Source organism: Oncorhynchus tshawytscha, linkage group LG08 (genome assembly GCF_018296145.1).
Source record: "Oncorhynchus tshawytscha isolate Ot180627B linkage group LG08, Otsh_v2.0, whole genome shotgun sequence".
NCBI lineage: Eukaryota > Metazoa > Chordata > Actinopteri > Salmoniformes > Salmonidae > Oncorhynchus > Oncorhynchus tshawytscha.
The window spans coordinates 33,881,285-33,898,659 of NC_056436.1; the positions used below are offsets into that span (position 1 = coordinate 33,881,285).

Below are 17,375 nucleotides of genomic sequence, written 5' to 3' on the forward strand. Positions count from 1 at the left end.
CTTTGTCCCCATGTGCAGTTGCAAACCATAGTCTGGCTTTTTTATGGAGGTTTTGGAGCAGTGGCTTCTTCCTTGCTGAGCGGCCTTTAAGGTTATGTCGATATAGGACTCGTTTTACTGTGGATACAGATACTTTTGTACCTGTTCCCTCCAGCATCTTCACACGGTCCTTTGCTGTTGTTCTGGGACTGATTTGTAATTTTCGTACCAAAGTACGTTCATCTCTAGGAGCGGTGTGACGGCTGCGTGGTCCCATGGTGTTTATACTTGCGTACTATTGTTTGTACAGATGAATGTGGTACCTTCAGGCATTTGTAAATTGCTTCCAAGAATGAACCAGACTTGTGGATGTCTACAATTTTATTTTCTGAGGTCTTGGCTGATTTCTTTTGATTTTCCCATGATGTCAAGCAAAGAGGCACTGAGTTTGAAGGTAGGCCTTAAAATACACCCACAGGTACACCTCCAATTGACACAAATTATGTCAATTAGCCTATCAGAAGCTTCTAAAGCCATGACATAATTTTCCAAGCTGTTTAAAGGCACAGTCAACTTAGTGTATGTAAACTTCTGACCCACTGGAATTGTGATACAGTGAATTATAAGTGAAATAATCTGTCTGTAAACAATTGCTGGAAAAATTACTTGTATCATGCACAAAGTAGGTGTCCTAACCGACTTGCCAAAACTATAGTTTGTTAACAAGAAATCTGTGGAGTGGTTGAAAAACAAGTTTTAATGACTCCAACCTCAGTGTATGTAAACTTCCGACTTCAACTGTAGATAGCTACTGTAATACCTTGAGGGGTAGTGGACCCATCACCAGGTTTGGCTCGAACCCTGCTTGGAATGTACAATAGTCAAGCCACTTTCTAGACAACGAAGTAGAGTGAACCACAATGATAAGACAGCCATTAGAAAAACAGATGAGTTATTGGTCGTGAGAAGACAGGGGAATTGAAGATGTATAATATCAATTAGCTGGATTCAGTCTTTGGTCCCTGCGCCTTTTGATTGACTTGCTCACTGTTTATGACAGGTTCTCTACTAAAGGCTTTGCATTGTAGCCATTTTCACAATCTCTATGCTACTCACCTAGGCATTACTGTATCAAGCTCTTAGCACAAACTTTAAGTTTTGTTGTAGACAACACTTTCTGTCATTCTGTCATTCTCTCTAGGGAACCTGATGTAGCAGCTTTAACTTTTCAAATTGTTGGACTTGATGGTAGCATAGTGCAAAAATCTACCTCCCATTAGTAAAGTACAACATCTACATGCAAATGATAGCTCCAGTTTCATACTGTCAAAGGACATGGTTTCAAAACTGTCTTGGAATAAGCACAAAGTTGTGTTTGCAAATACCTACGCATTCCAATCATTCTGTGGATACAAATCCCTTGTGATAAGTGCCCTTTAAGCTCACTAATCTGTAAGCCCTTCACAGGTAGAATGGCATACCATTACTCACTCCTAATGTTAAGGAAATTATATCCCTTCAACTTTAATTGTCCTTTGGTTTATAGTAATGATGCTTTTCCCAAAAGGACCAATGAAGTTGAGCTGGAATGATTCTACAAGATAAGGAAAAAAAAAAGAAATGTCTTTCTCCCAAAGTTTTTGGTTCCACTGCGGTGTCCTGAAGAAACAGGGGCCTCCCCAGAGCCACCTGTCTGCACCTGTATGTCTAACCACAGAGTCTTGGGTCAGAATCCCCTGTCACACAGTCCCTGCACAGGGGTGTCTGACCCTTTCCCAACCAGTTTTAGAGGGAATGCTTCCAAAGGTCAACAACCTGCAGAGGTTCCTGATGTTTTCCTCTTGGCCACACCTGTAACCTGGCCTCCTGGCTACTAGGGCCCCTCCTCCATATCGTCCAGGTTGGGCGCCATAATGAAGTGTTTAGGATAGACCAGGCTATGCTCGTCTGCATGCTCCTCCCAGCGCACATCGTCACTCTCGTGGGTGATGTAACGCTCGCCACGCCGTGTCTCAAACTCCCTGAGGTCCAGCCACGTCTGGTAGTCCTGAGAGAGAGAGAAAGAGAGAGGGGGAGAGGGAGTGAGGGGGCGAGGGAAGCAGGAGTTACAGCAGGGATCCAATGCAATGTCTGCCTTGTTCTAGGTCACATCATGAAATGTGTGCGAATGTTTTGTTAGATGTGCCTGTGCACTGCTTACAGTATAATGAAGCTATTATAATACCTGTAGCCAAGGATGGCTGAGAGACTTGTCCACACTGTATCGCTTCCTCATCTTCACTTGTAGGAGGTTGTTAATGAGATCTGTAGCTGTGAGAGGAATAGAGATGTAATGTTAGTCTCAAAGTGAGAGGTAGACATTAAACATCAGTGCTGTCTCTCTACCCACACGTCTGGATCTACCAGCGTGGTTTTCAGACCCTGCGGTTCTTTGACTTTTCTGTTGTCTGTGGTTTACATGAATCACTGACAACTCTCCCGAGCTGCCCCAAATAAATATCCCCCACATACACCTACACTAGTGTATATGAAAAACCATAGTGCAACCTGGTATACAAGTGATAACTAAGACAAAATAACTTCCAGTTGCTTCAAATGACTGCTTGTCGTATCACACCATCGGTCTACTTCTTTAGCTGTATGACTAGACTCATTAGTTGCGCTGCACGCTTTACAGAGATGTTTGTCCTCAATTGTCTTACTTAGCATTCATGCATTTGAATATTATTCAAGCAGGTCTTTCTTCCTACCGTCTGCAGAGATCTCCTTCCATGGCTGGGGTGGGTACATGAAGGCAGCGTTCTGGATCTGGTCGTTAATGTCCTCGTCCTCGTTGAAGGGGAATGTCCCGCTGAGGCTGACGTAAACGATGACCCCCACAGACCACATGTCCAGGGAGCGGTTGTAGCCCTTACTACGCAGCACCTCTGGGGCCAGGTAGGCCGGGGTACCCACCACCGAACGCCTGAACGACTTCTCACCGATGATACGAGCAAAGCCAAAGTCACACAGTTTAACCTGCCGGGACACACAACACAATGCTACATTGTCTCCCCCATACACATACAAGCAATATTTTGCTAGAAAGATAGCAAACTTGTCTGACAGGTGAGATGTTGCATGTTGGTTACCTGTGGGAAGGGTTCTGCTGAGGCCAGCAGCACGTTCTCGGGCTTCAAATCACAGTGGACGATGTTCTTGAAATGCAGATGTCTCAAAGCCACCAGGATCTGTTACAGAAAATAGCCCAACCCTCATGGGTTAGTGAGATCAGACCACATAATAACACACAATGATCTCCTCATATAACAGTATGGACTCCCTCACAGAATATAATGTAATGGATAATGAGAGCTGCATAACTATTTTAGTAGTTCACTAAGCTATTTCTAGGGTGGTCACTTTCCTAGTTTCCATATGGACACATGACCTCATCACTGTGTCCTCTCTGCTGTAGTGGAATCATCAACTGTAGCTGCTTGCGCTGCATGCAACTCCAACAACTCCATGCTGCTGCCCAACCCCTGACAAAGTCCTGTTAAACCACATCAGAGCCGGACCTGCTGCTGTTTATTTTCATGTGCAGCTCCATGCCTAATGAACCCGCTCCCGTTTGGCCCTGGGGCCCCTCTCTTCTAATCAGCCCACAGACCAGAGACCAGGCAGCAGGGCAGAACAGCGCACCACTACGGCACCGCAGGCTGTAATCCAGCAGGAGGGACACGGCCATGATGCCATCCAGACCAGCCTGTTCCGTAAACAATCCCCCCGTATCCATACACCACAAGAACAAACAGGCCCAGGGCTGAGTCTATTACTGCTTATATAGACTACCACACCACGAGAGAGAGGGGGAGGGAGGACGAGAGAAAGTGGGGGAAAGATGAGGAAGGACAGAGAAATAGAGGGGACGGAAGTTAGAGAGAAAGACAGACCTGTGTGACCAGGAACTTGGTGATGCGTTCTGGGAGCTTGCTCTTCTCACTGGACAGGATCATCTCCAGCATGTCTCCATGGAGTTTCTCCATGACAACAAACACCCTCTCAGGCGTCTCGAACATACACTCCAGATTGACGATACCAGGATGGTGAAGGTTCTAAACGAGGGAACAAACCTTTAGCTTCAACACTCCATACTGTACCACGTTACAGTTTCACTGTTTGAAAATCAGCAAGAATGACTACTGTAGAATGACTATCTGACTGGTACAGCATGAGGGTCTATGTGTTACCTGGAGAATGGCCACTTCGTTCCTCAGTTGGCTCTCCTGCTTGGTAGGAAACCTCATCTTGTCAATCACCTTGATTGCCACATCTCTTCCAGTCTTTCTGTGTTTCCCTGCCAACAGAAATAAATAATGAGTCCACATGTACTTATATTGTATACTGTATAGTATCATAAAGATCGATGTAAGTACCTGGCATGAAGTGTGTGTGTGTTTTGGTTTGGGTTGAGAGAATACATTATGTTTAGTTGCAACACATCAAAACATGGATGTCCAGGCACACACCTCCATACACAATCCCAAACTGTCCAGATCCTAGCACCTCATCAGAGAAGATCTGGTACACAGAGCTGATATCCTACAGAGAGGGAAACACTTCTGTATTACTGCAGTTTATTATCGTAAAGGGTATTGCTAGTGCTAATATACATTAAACTGTGGATGTATACTGATATATCATTGTTGGATAGATGCTGTTGTATTGGTATGGTCATTGATATGACAAATGGGTCACTTTCACTCAATGCACAAGTACAGTGCGTATGAGAATCCCCCTTTCCCATAAGTGTATGAGTGACTTCCTTAATTTGTTTTAAATATAGATTTTTTTTACAATGGACAATGTTTAATGGTCCATGAAGAATACAGAAGTATCAGATTAGTTCTTTACGACTGCACACACACGCGCACACACATATATACAGCTGAGAAATTGAGCAAGATTGAACACACAGAAAACACAACTGAGAAATTGAGCAAGATGATCTGAAAAAGTGACCACACTCACCACATTCTCCTGTATCTGGCAGTTGGACACAGATATGCTGATAGACACCTCTTGTTCTAGAGGGGAAAATCAACGCGGTGTTTACTTTACACAACTGTACATTACAAATGCATAAAGGACCCAATGCATTCCTAATGAATCATAAACAGAGATGCATTTCTCACTTTTTGTTCATGTCCTCCAAGCCTATCACAGCTGTAACATTACATAAACAATAATGACCCTGTATAATTGATTGGGACAGATTCGTTTTTTTTTGAACAGCATAACTATGTGTTACATTTCATAGTTAAGGTTATGGGTGCCTCCTGAGGCCAATATTCAGTCATGAGGCTCCCAAGTCATGTCTTGCCAAACAATAAAACATAATTGTATAATCAAATAACAGAGTCTCAGCTTTCATCTTCTCTATGGACAACAAAGTATGCCCACCTGTACTTACTCATTGGCGAAGGACCATATTGTAGGACTATAGGGCACAAGCCCTTGTTGTCATTTCAGAGTGGTTGAATATTGAGGGGTAGTGAGGTAGTGGGTCTCATCTGTTTGGCATTGCCACCCTCACCATATGCTTTGCACCAGTAGGTACAGCCAGACAAATGGCCACCGGGGACATATAGTACATGAGATGGCAGGTAATGGCGCTCATTTAATCTCATATCTACTCTAACAGAAATTATTCATAAACATTAGAACCTGCTATGGTGATGGTGAGCACTGAACCAGAAGTGTGTTAATTTCATAACCGAAAGGTGAAAAAAGACCACTCGTCTGATTCGGCCATCTTCATTATTAGAATGTGCATTAGTGTATTGGATGCGATGGAAGAGGAGCGCACATTTTAACACACACAGATAATCCGCTGAATCTATGTCAGGTTTCAGGTGTTGCACCATGTGCCCACAGGAGAGCGACCAGTTGAATGTGCCACCTTGGCTCTATAGCTTTTAAGACAGGCGTCTGCAACAGGCAAACCCGCAACTTGGTTATTTTGGTCGCCCCAAGTTTTTAGTAAAAATGTTAAAGTAATCATAAACAAAAATAATTGGAGTTGGGGGTAGTTAAAAAGACTCCAAAATCACCAGGAATTGAGCTAAACATTTGTTCAATTTAGGAAATGTGGTCCCAAGTATTCCCACAAAAAAAAATATATATATATATCTCACCTTAATCAAGGTTTGAAAATATTGTATTTTTTGTACAATTTATTATAATTATGCCCAACCATCCAATCCAACCAGAAAACACCCCGCCACTGGATCTAGTTGATCATCACCGTCATTATCATAATAATGATGATCAATTTGATTGGGTGGCAGGAAGCCTAGTGTTCAAATCTCAGCTCAGACGGGATAATCTGGTGCGGAGTGAGCCGACAACCGGAGGGTTGCTGGCATCATCCTAGATACCACCGCCTGTTGTTGTGCCCTTGAGCAAGGCACTTAATATCCTATAATTGCTCCGGGGCGCTGACCCATTGCTTCCAGCCCTTCGGGCTATGAGTGTGTTTCTCAGAGGGTTGGGTTGGGAGCAAAAAGACACATTTGCGTTCTTTATACGTTAATGAACAACAAAGTACATCTTATCTTATTATCTTATGATTAGAATCACAGGAGGTAAAAGGTCAACCATGGTTTCACAATTCAAGGCTTTGCTGTGTCTGAAGGCACAGTCATTTCTGATGATGCCTTTTTTTGTTAGCTCAAAACAAGACTGACTGCTCTCTCACTCCAGAACATCACCTCACTTGACCTTAACTCAGGGCTCCCGAGTGGTGCAGGGGTCTAAAGAACTGCATCTCAGTGCTAGAGGCGTCACTACAGACTCTGGTTCGATTCCAGGCTGTATCACAACCGGCCGTGATTGGGAGTCCCATAGGGCGGCGCACAATTGGCCCAGCGTCGTCCGGGTTATGGTTTGGCCGGTGTAGGCCGTCATTGTAAATAAGAATTTGTTCTTAACTGACTTGCCTAGTTAAATAAAGGTTCAATTAAAACAACTTTAAAAACTTGGGGATTCAAGCAGGGTCTCTCCTGACCCACTAAACACTCATGTAATATATCAAACCACTAAATGACCAATATCGTCAATGACCCATAAACTAATCTCATACCACCTTTCCAGTGCTAGTGCCAATAGCTACAATATGTCAAATACATGTCAGTGCTACCTCTAATCGAAATAACTACCGTATACACTCTATGATCAGTAGCCTAAACCAGAGCAATAGCCAGTCAGTACAACTTCCAATAGCCATAGCCACATGTCATAGCGCGGGGCTGTGGTATGATTTCATAGCCACATGTCTACCATGAGAACGGTACTGTACTCACTGTGGTCCTTCCCCTGCCTGGCTGCGGTGGCCACACTGGGCTGGGGTGTGGCAGGCATCAGGGCCTGACGGATGGCCTTCTCCCAGCCCTGGGCCACCTCCATTCCCACGCCTGAGGCTGTCAGCGCGGGGCTGTGGTATTGGCCCCCGTTGTTCTCTCCAACGTAGTAGACCATGGTGGAGGTGATGATTTCAAAGCAGTGTGGGTTGCTGCCCTGGGCTAGGCTACTGAGGTCCCTCGACTGTTCCACCTGCAGGATCTCTGAGAGAGGGATCTCCTGGGGGCCATGAGGGAGGGGCAAGAGAGAGAAAGAAAGAGAGAGAGAGAAAGAAAGAGAGAAAGAGCAAGAAAGAGAGAGATCAGGATCATAACAGACAAAAACAAAGAAAGCCACGACATCACCGCTAGTGATTGGGGAGAGAGAGGCACAGAAGACAAATACAACCACGAATACAACCATGAGACACAGAAAAGAAACAAGAGAAAAACATAGAAAGACAAGATTCACTGAATCAATTACTCACAAGATAGACAGTCAGATCAGACAGAAGCAGACACCAAATCCCCCGGGTAAAGTCAGAGGTAAGCGCTGAAAAATCTCCCTCAGCTTAGCACGCGTATCAGAAAGAGTTATTCAAAGTGGGTCCTAGTCCCTTTCCACAGTATAGTGTATCCACAGCCCCTGCCTAGTGCATAGCCTTTATCTGACAGCCCCTTAGAAGATATGTGGTGCAAAGGGCAGTTTGAGCACACTTTAAAAGTCCCCCTTCCCTCCAGTCTCACTGTCAAATGCAAATCAAAGAAGAAGGAGGAAGTCCCTAGCGAATAGGAGTCCCTGTAGTGCCTCGTCTCACCATCCTCCTCCCCTTTGGGTCCCCTGAGCGTGGCTCACCACAGCGTGTCAGATGAAGTGGTTGTGGTTAGCAGGGCCGGCACACATGACCCAGGCCCAGTCCCATTGAAGAGAAGAGGCCCCATGATTACAAGGAAGGACACCAGACCCCTATCTGGGCATGAGCCGCCTCGCTGCCAGCCACCAAGACGTGAGACAGGGCGACTACCATCGGACACCAAAAACCTCAGGGATTGGGAGGGGAGAAGGGTTGGGTAATCTCAGTGAAGCCCCCTTACCCCCATAAAAGGGTTTTGGAAACCACAAGTACAGGGGTCTCGTCTTCAAAAAAGAAGCCTATATGACTTCCAAATGTAGAACAGGGCAGCCATCTGATGCGTCGCCACACAACCACCACCACTAATCAGATGACTGGAGGTAGAGAGAGGAGAGGAGGGGACAGCCACATGACAGTGGGCTAGGGGCTGAGAAGAACAGGAGAGAGAGAGAGCGAGTGAGAGAGAGAATGAGCCACCATTGACCATCGCTGTTATATGTTTACTTTGACAACGTAAGTGTTTTACTTTCCATGTCAATAAAGTACATTGAATTGTATTGAGAGACAGTGGGTGGAAACGCCCAGGAGACAGAGGCTACATTGGATAACCTAATGTCACCACTGGCCCAATCTGTACACACACTCGCAGCAACATATAAGACAGAACGACCCATATGACAATATTTGACAGAAGAATAAGAAAGAACCCATTCACAAACAGCAAGTCTTCAATTAGTCTCCTGAGCGTCTTTAAGTACTGAGCGCTGAGCTGAGTGCCAAGTTGAAAGTAAACAATAATGTAAAGCAGCCTTTCCTGTCCACTGTTGTCACTGCTGGGAAGATGGAGGGTGTGTCAGTTACAGCTAGTTTACCACTGGGAGAGTGGACCTCAGAGTAGAAAATACCTATTAAACTTGTTGAAAATGGTAGCCCCAATGTGGGGGATCAGGCGATCATACAAACACACGTAGCTAGAAACTGTAGCAACAGAAACACTGTCACACTCAGTCACATCTCTAGCTGCAATCGGGGGAGGTGTCAAAGTGAAACAGCCATATGGTACAGAGGCTGGTACAGGCTCCCAGTTGCAAGGCTGTACTGAACATGTGGAAGCCTTTACACAGAGGGAACGAGGCCTGCCTGCCTGGATACCTCAGTCCCCAGTGTCTAATTAAACAGCTATTAAGCCCCTGTGGCATGGTAAAGACTGCCTACACCACTGGTGTCACCATGGAACTGTCACACACACTCTCTGAAGCTGGAGTTATAGCACTTGGAAATCATAATTACACAGTTCACTTTGTGTGTCAAATGTATTTGAACTGGACAAGAAAGGTTTATGGTGATGGTTTGGTAAGGCATTTGAAAGAGGATATCTGATATGGATGATGCAACAAGTTACAATGTATTTTAATAATGTGTTGGACATCTCATTTTCTATCAGATTTCCCCAGCAAAAACCCTTAACATTTTCAGAGTAAAATACTGCTGATGACAAACAAGGTGGCTACAGACAGAAGCATAAGCCCTTTCACTTTGCAGCCACACAGAAATGTCAGTGGACTGCTTGTGAAACCACACGAGGCAGGCTGGGGGATTTTCTCTGTGTCACTGACCTCACTGTAGTTCACAACACAGCAGCCCCCAGTCTTATTCACACCACCACTGACACCCTTACATTCAGCAGGATCTTTTACACACTGTACACACCAGACAATAAAACACATCTTGAAATATCAGAAACAAAAAAAACTGGTCACTTTATTTAGGGGAAATTCAGTGTTTGGTTGAAACCATTCATTGGGTTGTAGACACTGTATAGACTCAGATAAATGTCAATGAATGGTCTATGGTTATGTTGTTCTGTGATATTTTTAATAGATTGTAAGAAAGTTCAATGTAAATGCAGACTCTCCATTTCATTCCACCATGTCTCTGTCTATGTCAGGCAATAGTTGTTCTGTGGTGTTCAAATCAAACACAAAGTTCATTTCCCAAATCAAATCAAATGTTATTAGTCACATGCGCCGAATACAACAGGTGTAGGTAGACCTTACAGTGAAATGCTGAATACAACAGGTAGACCTTACAGTGAAATGCTGAATACAACAGGTAGACCTTAAGGTGAAATGCTGAATACAACAAGTAGACCTTACAGTGAAATGCTTACTTACAAGCCTCTAACCAACAATGCAGTTAAAACAAATGGATAAGAATAAGAAATAAAAGTAACAAGTAATTAAAGAGCAGCAGCAAAATAACAATAGCGAGACTATATACAGGGGGGCATCAGTACAGAGTCCATGTGCGGGGGCACCGGTTAGTTGAGGTAATACGTACATGCAGGTAGAGTTATTAAAGTGACTATGCATAGATGATAACAACAGAGTGTTGCAGCGGTGCAAAAGAGGGGAGGGGGGGGTCAATGCAAATAGTCTGGGTAGCCATTTGAATAGGTGTTCAAGATTCTTATGGCTTGGGGGTAGAAGCTGTTTAGAAACCACCATGCTCTCGATGGTGCAGCTGTAGAACCTTTTGAGGATCTGAAGACCCATGCCAAATATTTTCAGTCTCCTGAGGGGGAATAGGTTTTGTCGTGCCCTCTTCAAGACTGTCTTGGTGTGCTTGGACCATGTTAGTGATGTGGACACCAAGGAACTTGAAGCTCTCAACCTGCTCCACTGCAGTCCAGTTGATGAGAATGGGGGCGTGCTCAGTCCTCTTTTTCCTGTAATCCACAATCATCTCCTTTGTCTTGATCACGTTGTGGGAGAGATTGTTGTCCTGCCACCAGACGGCCAGGTCTCTGACATATTCCCAATAGGCTGTCTCGTTGTTGTCGGTGATCAGGCTTACCACTGTTGTGTCATCAGCACACTTAATGATGGTGTTGGGAGTCGTGCCTGGCCGTGCAGTCATGAGTGAACAGGGAGTACAGGAGGGGACTGAGCACACACCCCTTAGGGGCCCCTGTGTTGAGGATTAGCGTGGTGGATGTGTTGTTACCTACCTTTACCATCTTGGGGCGGCCCATCAGGAAGTCCAGGATCCAGTTGCAGAGGGAGGTGTTCAGTCCCAGGGTCCTTAGTTTATTGATGAGCTTCGAGGGCACTATGGTGTTGAACACTGAGCTGTAGTCAATGAATAGCATTCTCACATAGGTGTTCCTTTTGTCCAGGTGGGAAAGAGCAGTGTGGAGTGCAATAGAGATTGCATCATCTGTGGATCTGTTGGGGCGATATGCAAATTGTAGTGGGTCTAGGGTTTCTGGGATAATGGTGTTGATGTGAGCCATGACCAGCTTTTGAAAGCACTTCATGGCTACAGACGTGAGTGCTACGGGTCGGTAATTGTTTAGGCAGGTTACCTTTGTGTTCTTGGGCACAGGCACTATGGTGGTCTGCTTAAAACATGTTGGTATTACAGACTCGGACAGGGAGAGTTTGAAAATGTCAGGGAAGACACTTGCCAGTTGGTCAGCACATGCTCGCAATACACGTCCTGGTAATCCGTCTGGCCCTGCGGCCTTGTGAATATCTTACTCACATCGGCTGCGGAGAGTGTGATCACACAGTCTTCCAGAATAGCTGGTGCTCTCATGCATGTTTCAGTGTTATTTGCCTCGAAGGGAGCATAGAAGTAGTTTAGCTCGTCTTGTAGGCTCGTATCACTGGGCAGCTCTTGGCTGTGCTTCCCTTTGGAGTCTGTAATGGTTTGCAAGCTCTGCCACATCCGACGAGCATCAGAGCCAGTGTAGTACGATTCGATCTTAGTCCTGTATTGACGCTTTCCCTGTTTGATTGTTCGTTGGAGGGCATTGCGGGATTTCTTATAAGCTTCTGGGTTAGAGTCCCGCTAGCCTTTAGCTCAGCGCAGATGTTGCCTGTAATCCATGGCTCTGGTTGGGGCACGTATGTACAGTCACTGTGGGGACAACGTCATCGATGCACTTATTGATGAAGCCAATGACTGATGTGGTGTACTTCCCAATGCCATTGGAGGAATCCCGGAACATATTCCAGTCTGTGCTTGCAAAACAGTCCTGTAGCTTAGCATCTGCTTCATTTTTTTTGTTGTGAGTTTTTTTGTTGTTGAATTTTTCTCCCCAATTTTCGTGGTATCCAATTGTTTTAGTAGCTACTATCTTGTCTCATTGCTACAACTCCCGTACGGGCTCAGGAGAGACGAAGGTTGAAAGTCATGCATCCTCCGATACACAACCCAACCAAGCCGCACTGCTTCTTTACACAGCGCGCATCCAACCCGGAAGCCAGCCGCACCAATGTGTCGGAGGAAACACCGTGCACCTGGCAACCTTGGTTAGCGCGCACTGCGCCCGGCCCACCACAGGAGTCGCTGGTGCGCGATGAGACAAGGACATCCCTACCTGCCAAACCCTCCCTAACCCGGACGGCGCTAGGCCAATTGTGCGTCGCCCCACAGACCTCCCGGACACGGCCGGTTACGACAGAGCCTGGGCGCGAACCCAGAGTCTCTGATGGCACAGCTGGCGCTGCAGTACAGCGCCCTTAACCACTGCGCCCGGGAGGCCCCTGCATCTGCTTCATTTGACCACTTTTTATTGATCTAGTCACGGGTGCTTCCTGCTTTCATTTTAGCTTGTAAGCAGGAATCAGGAGGATAGAATTATGGTCAGATTTGCCAAAGGGAGGGCGAGGGAGTTTTGTATGCGTATCTGTGTGTGGAGTAAAGGTGGTCCAGAGTTGTTTCCCTCTGGCTTTACATTTAACATGCTGATAGAAATTTGGTAAAATGGATTTAAGTTTCCCTGCATTAAAGTCCCCGGCTACTAGGAGCGCCACCTCTGGGTGAGCGCTTTCTTGTTTGCTTATGGCGGAATACAGCTCATTCAATGCTGTCTTAGTGCCAGTCTCTGACTGTGGTGGTATGTCAACAGCTACGAAAAATACAGATGAAAACTCTCAAGGTAGGTAGTGTGGTCTACAGTTTATCATGAGATACTCTACCTCAGGGGAGCAATAGCTTGAGACTTCCTTAGATATTGTGCACCAGCTGTTACTTACAAATATATATAGCCGGCCGCCCCTTGTCTTACCAGACGCCGCTGTTCTATCCTGCCGGTGCAGCGTATAACCAGCTAGCTGTATGTTGATAGTGTCATCGTTCAGCCACGTCTCTGTGAAGCATTAGATATTACAGTTTTGAATGTCCAGTTGGTAGTTCAATCTTCCCCGTTGGTCATATATTTTATTGTCCAAAGATTGCACGTTTGCTAGCAGAATGGAAGGAAGTGGAGGTTTATTCGATCGCCTATGACTTCTCAGAAGGCAGCCCGCCCTCCGGCCCCTTTTTCTCTGCCTCCTCTTCACGCAAATCACGGGGATCCGGGCCTGTTCGCGAGAAAGCAGCATATCGTTCGTGTCGGCCTCGTCAGACTCGTTAATGAAAAAAAGGATTCTGCCAGTCCATGGTGAGTAATCGCAGTCCTGATGTCCAGAAGTTATTCTCGGTCATAAGAGATGGTAGCGACAACTTTATGTACAAAATAAGTAAAAAAATATGTTACAAACAATACAAATCAGCAAACAAAAAACAGAATCGGTTGGGGGCACGTAAAATGTCTGCCTTCTTCTCCGGCACCATCTTACTCTCTCACCTTATAAAACTTGGCTCCAGTGTCGTTCTGGAACAGGCTGAGGCTCTTGGTGTCCAGTCTCCAGTAGTGTCTCTTCCTCAGGTTGTCTCTGCTGGTGTAGTGGACCATCCAGCCCTCCCTCACCATGGTGGAGCTCCTCCTCTTGGTCTGTTTGATGGACTGGACCACCCGCATCAGAGGGATGTTACTGCTGGTGGATGGGCTGGACACACACACAACTATTTTTATTAAAACATTTGTCACAAAGTACTTAGCAGCAACCTGGACCTGAGCAAAAATGGAAAGGAAGCAAGGAAGAAGTTAGATAGATACAGTTTAAGTCGGAAGTTTACATATGCCTTAGCCAAATATATTTAAACTCAGTTTTTCAAAATTCAAAATTTTTGTTTCATCAGACTAGAGGACATTCTCCAAAAAGTACGATCTTTGTCCCCATGTGCAGTTGCAAACTGTAGTCTTGCTTTTTTATGCCGGTTTTATAGATACTTTTGTACCTGTTTCCTCCAGCATCTTCACAAGGTCCTTTGCTGTTGTTCTGGGATTGATTTGCATTTTTCTCACCAAATTACGTTAATCTCTAGGAGACAGAGCGCGTCTCCTTCCTGAGCGGTATGATGGCTGCGTGGTCCCATGGTGTTTATACTTGCGTACTACTGTTTGTACAGATGAACGTGGTACCTTCAGGCGTTTGGAAATTGCTCCCAAGGATGAACCAGACTTATGGAGGTCTGCAATTTTTTTCTGAGGTCTTGGCTGATGTCAATAAAAGAGGCACTGAGTTTGAAGGTAGGCTTTGAAATACATCCACTGGTACACCTCCAATTGACTCAAGTTTATTTACTTATTTTTACCTTTATTTAACTAGGCAAGTCAGTTAAGAACAAATTCTTATTTTCAATGACGGCCTAGGAACAGTGGGTTAACTGCCTTGTTCAGGGGCTGAACGACAGATTTTTACCTTGTCAGCTCGGGGATTCGGTTACTAGTCCAACGCTCTAACCGCTAGGCTACCTGCCGCCTGTCAATTAGCCTATCAGAAGCTTCTAAAGCCATGACATCATTTTCTGGAATTTTCCAAGCTGTTTAAAGGCCCAGTCAACTTAGTGTATGTAAACTTCTGACCCACTGGAATTGTGATACAGTGAATTATAAGTTAAATAATCTGTCTGTAAACAATTGTTGGAAAAATTACTTGTGTCATGCACAAAGTAGATGTCCTAACCGACTAGCCAAAACTATAGATAGTTAATAAGAAATTTGGGGAGTGGTTAAAAAACATGTTTTAATGACTCCAACCTAAGTGTATGTAAACGTCCAACTTCAACTGTCTTTGTGTACACAACTATTACTCTATAAGTTAACGTAAATACCTGATGGTCTTGATGGGCTCCTCGTCCTTCTCGCGGTCCAGGAAAGGAGAGTCTATGTAGAACATCTTGTGCTCTGGGGTTGAAGGTTCCTCAGAGTCATCCAGTAGTCCTCTGGTGCTCTCCACATCACTACTATCCACCTCCATGGTACTGTCAGAGTCAGGTCCTGGGCTGGCAGGCTCTGTGGACACACACAACGGCAGATGTGCTACTCAGCTACTGTATGACTCATGACATGGGCATGATATCAATGTGAAATAAAACAGGTAAACAGAAACTACCTCCATTGAAGGAAACCTCGCCCAAGCAGTCTCTTGGTACCTTTGATGCACACCGCTTATGGCAATTGAATTTACAATCTGAAAAGAAAGTATAGAAAACATTGATTTAAGAGCACAATCTGGAGCTCTAGCGACAGTAAGGTCAAGCGGTCAAGGCAGATAATGACCGAGGGTTATACAGAGAAACAGAGACAAAGGAAGGTAGGATATTACCTTTGCACTGCATGCCCTGGCGGAACAGGCCCTTGAGCAGACGTTTGCAGTACTGACAAATGGTTGGCCGGGTGTAGGTGTGGATGGCGAAGGTGTGAGGCACCTTGACTCGCCCCAGCACCATCTTCTCCATCCAGATGGGCCGGCCACTCCACGACAGGATCCTCTTCCCTGCCTCCTGGTGGGAGCGCTGCTGCAGGGGACAGAGGGAAGGAGAGGAGGAGGTGGAAGGAAGGAAGGAAGAAAGAAAGGAGAGAGGGAAGGAGGGGCAGATGGAACAAGTATGTGAACCAAGGTTAAGGGGGAGTGAGGAAGGAAGGACATAGCAAAAGAGGGAAGGAGGGGAGGGATGGCGTGTCCGTTCAAGTTCAATGAGCGAGACAGCAACACAGTACAAAATACACAAACATGGGCTAGAATTAACAAGTGTTTCATTTCATTAGTCTAACTGAATTTGCATTGACCTTTCATAAGCACTGGTCAACCATTGAGAATATTCCATCCAGCTAGCCTCCATCCAGCTAGCCTCCATCCAGCTAGCCTCATACAAACAAGTTTCATAATCCTAGTTTATTAAATTCAATTTGCTGTCGTGTTTCACAATAAGATATTTCAAGAGATTTGGCAGACGAACTTAGACAATTACACCTGGTAGTTGATGTTTTGCCAACTGACAAATGTGTCTCAATCAGAATAACAGTTAGATTACAATCACATTGAACATATAAGAAAGTAACTAGAACTGGTTAGTAACTGTACTGTAGATTAAAACCCTACAGTACATTCATAAGGGACGTTGAGGTACACCATTTTCACTTTGTAAGCAATAAACTGTGCAAGGGTGTAACTTTATAAGGAAATGCATTTACATAGACCCTTTGACTGGGTCTCAAAGCTCTTTACATTGTACAGAATGTATCTTTACCACAGGACATCTCTCTCCACCAATGGAAGCGTAGGTCTTACCTCCTCCAGGACGACCACAGCATGTTCTGTGGGACCAGGGAGGGGCCGGGGGACTGAGAGCGAGGGGCCCGGCGGGGACACGTTGGACAGACGTCTCTTCCTCACCCCACTGCAGTTGTTGGGGATCTTGAAGACACAGCGCTTGTGGTAGTTCAGCCCACAACCTGGAAGTACACAGGACACAGGGGTCACTAATTACACATGAAGAATAACACACATCCTGTACAGTACATGCTACACGCAACAAACACAAACAGACGGTTTCTTTGGATGTCGGCATTGCGGCTTGATAAACTCAGCCATGCAACACTTCATAGCCATATACATGTCTTGAGATATTTGTGAAGACATATTGAGACACGTCCTGCTGTTCCCACATGCTTCAAGAGGGCCACCATTGTTCCTGTTCCCAAGAAAGCTAAGGTAACTGAGCTAAACGACTACAGCCCCGTAGCACTCACTTCCGTCATCATGAAGTGCTTTGAGAGACTAGTCAAGGACCATATCACCTCCACCCTACCTGACACCCTAGACCCACTCCAATTTGCTTACCACCCCAATAGGTCCACAGACGACGCAATCACAACCACACTGCACACTGCCCTAACCCATCTGGACAAGAGGAATACCTATGTGAGAATGCAGTTCATCGACTACAGCTCAGCATTTAACACCACAGTACCCTCCAAACT

General features: G+C 45.4%; 1 protein-coding gene across 2 annotated transcripts in view; it reads right to left on the reverse strand.

The window, feature by feature from the left end:
* Positions 1-673: 673 nt before the first annotated feature.
* prkd3 (protein kinase D3) overlaps positions 674-17,375 on the reverse strand; it is a 66,294-nt gene continuing 49,592 nt past the window's right edge. The window contains exons 5-18 of one of the 2 annotated variants that reach the window (XM_024429913.2): positions 16,684-16,847; positions 15,718-15,907; positions 15,505-15,582; positions 15,224-15,404; positions 13,854-14,055; positions 7,326-7,602; positions 4,993-5,048; positions 4,491-4,563; positions 4,212-4,318; positions 3,915-4,076; positions 3,111-3,209; positions 2,730-2,997; positions 2,204-2,289; positions 674-2,026 (exon numbers count right to left, since the gene is read on the reverse strand). In XM_024429913.2, coding sequence (XP_024285681.1) covers positions 1,853-2,026; positions 2,204-2,289; positions 2,730-2,997; positions 3,111-3,209; positions 3,915-4,076; positions 4,212-4,318; positions 4,491-4,563; positions 4,993-5,048; positions 7,326-7,602; positions 13,854-14,055; positions 15,224-15,404; positions 15,505-15,582; positions 15,718-15,907; positions 16,684-16,847 — 2,117 coding nt within the window. In that variant the 3' untranslated portion in view covers positions 674-1,852. Of the gene's footprint in view, positions 2,027-2,203; positions 2,290-2,729; positions 2,998-3,110; positions 3,210-3,914; positions 4,077-4,211; positions 4,319-4,490; positions 4,564-4,992; positions 5,049-7,325; positions 7,603-13,853; positions 14,056-15,223; positions 15,405-15,504; positions 15,583-15,717; positions 15,911-16,683; positions 16,848-17,375 lie in introns of both variants that reach the window. The other variant, XM_024429912.2, reaches the window with a different exon arrangement.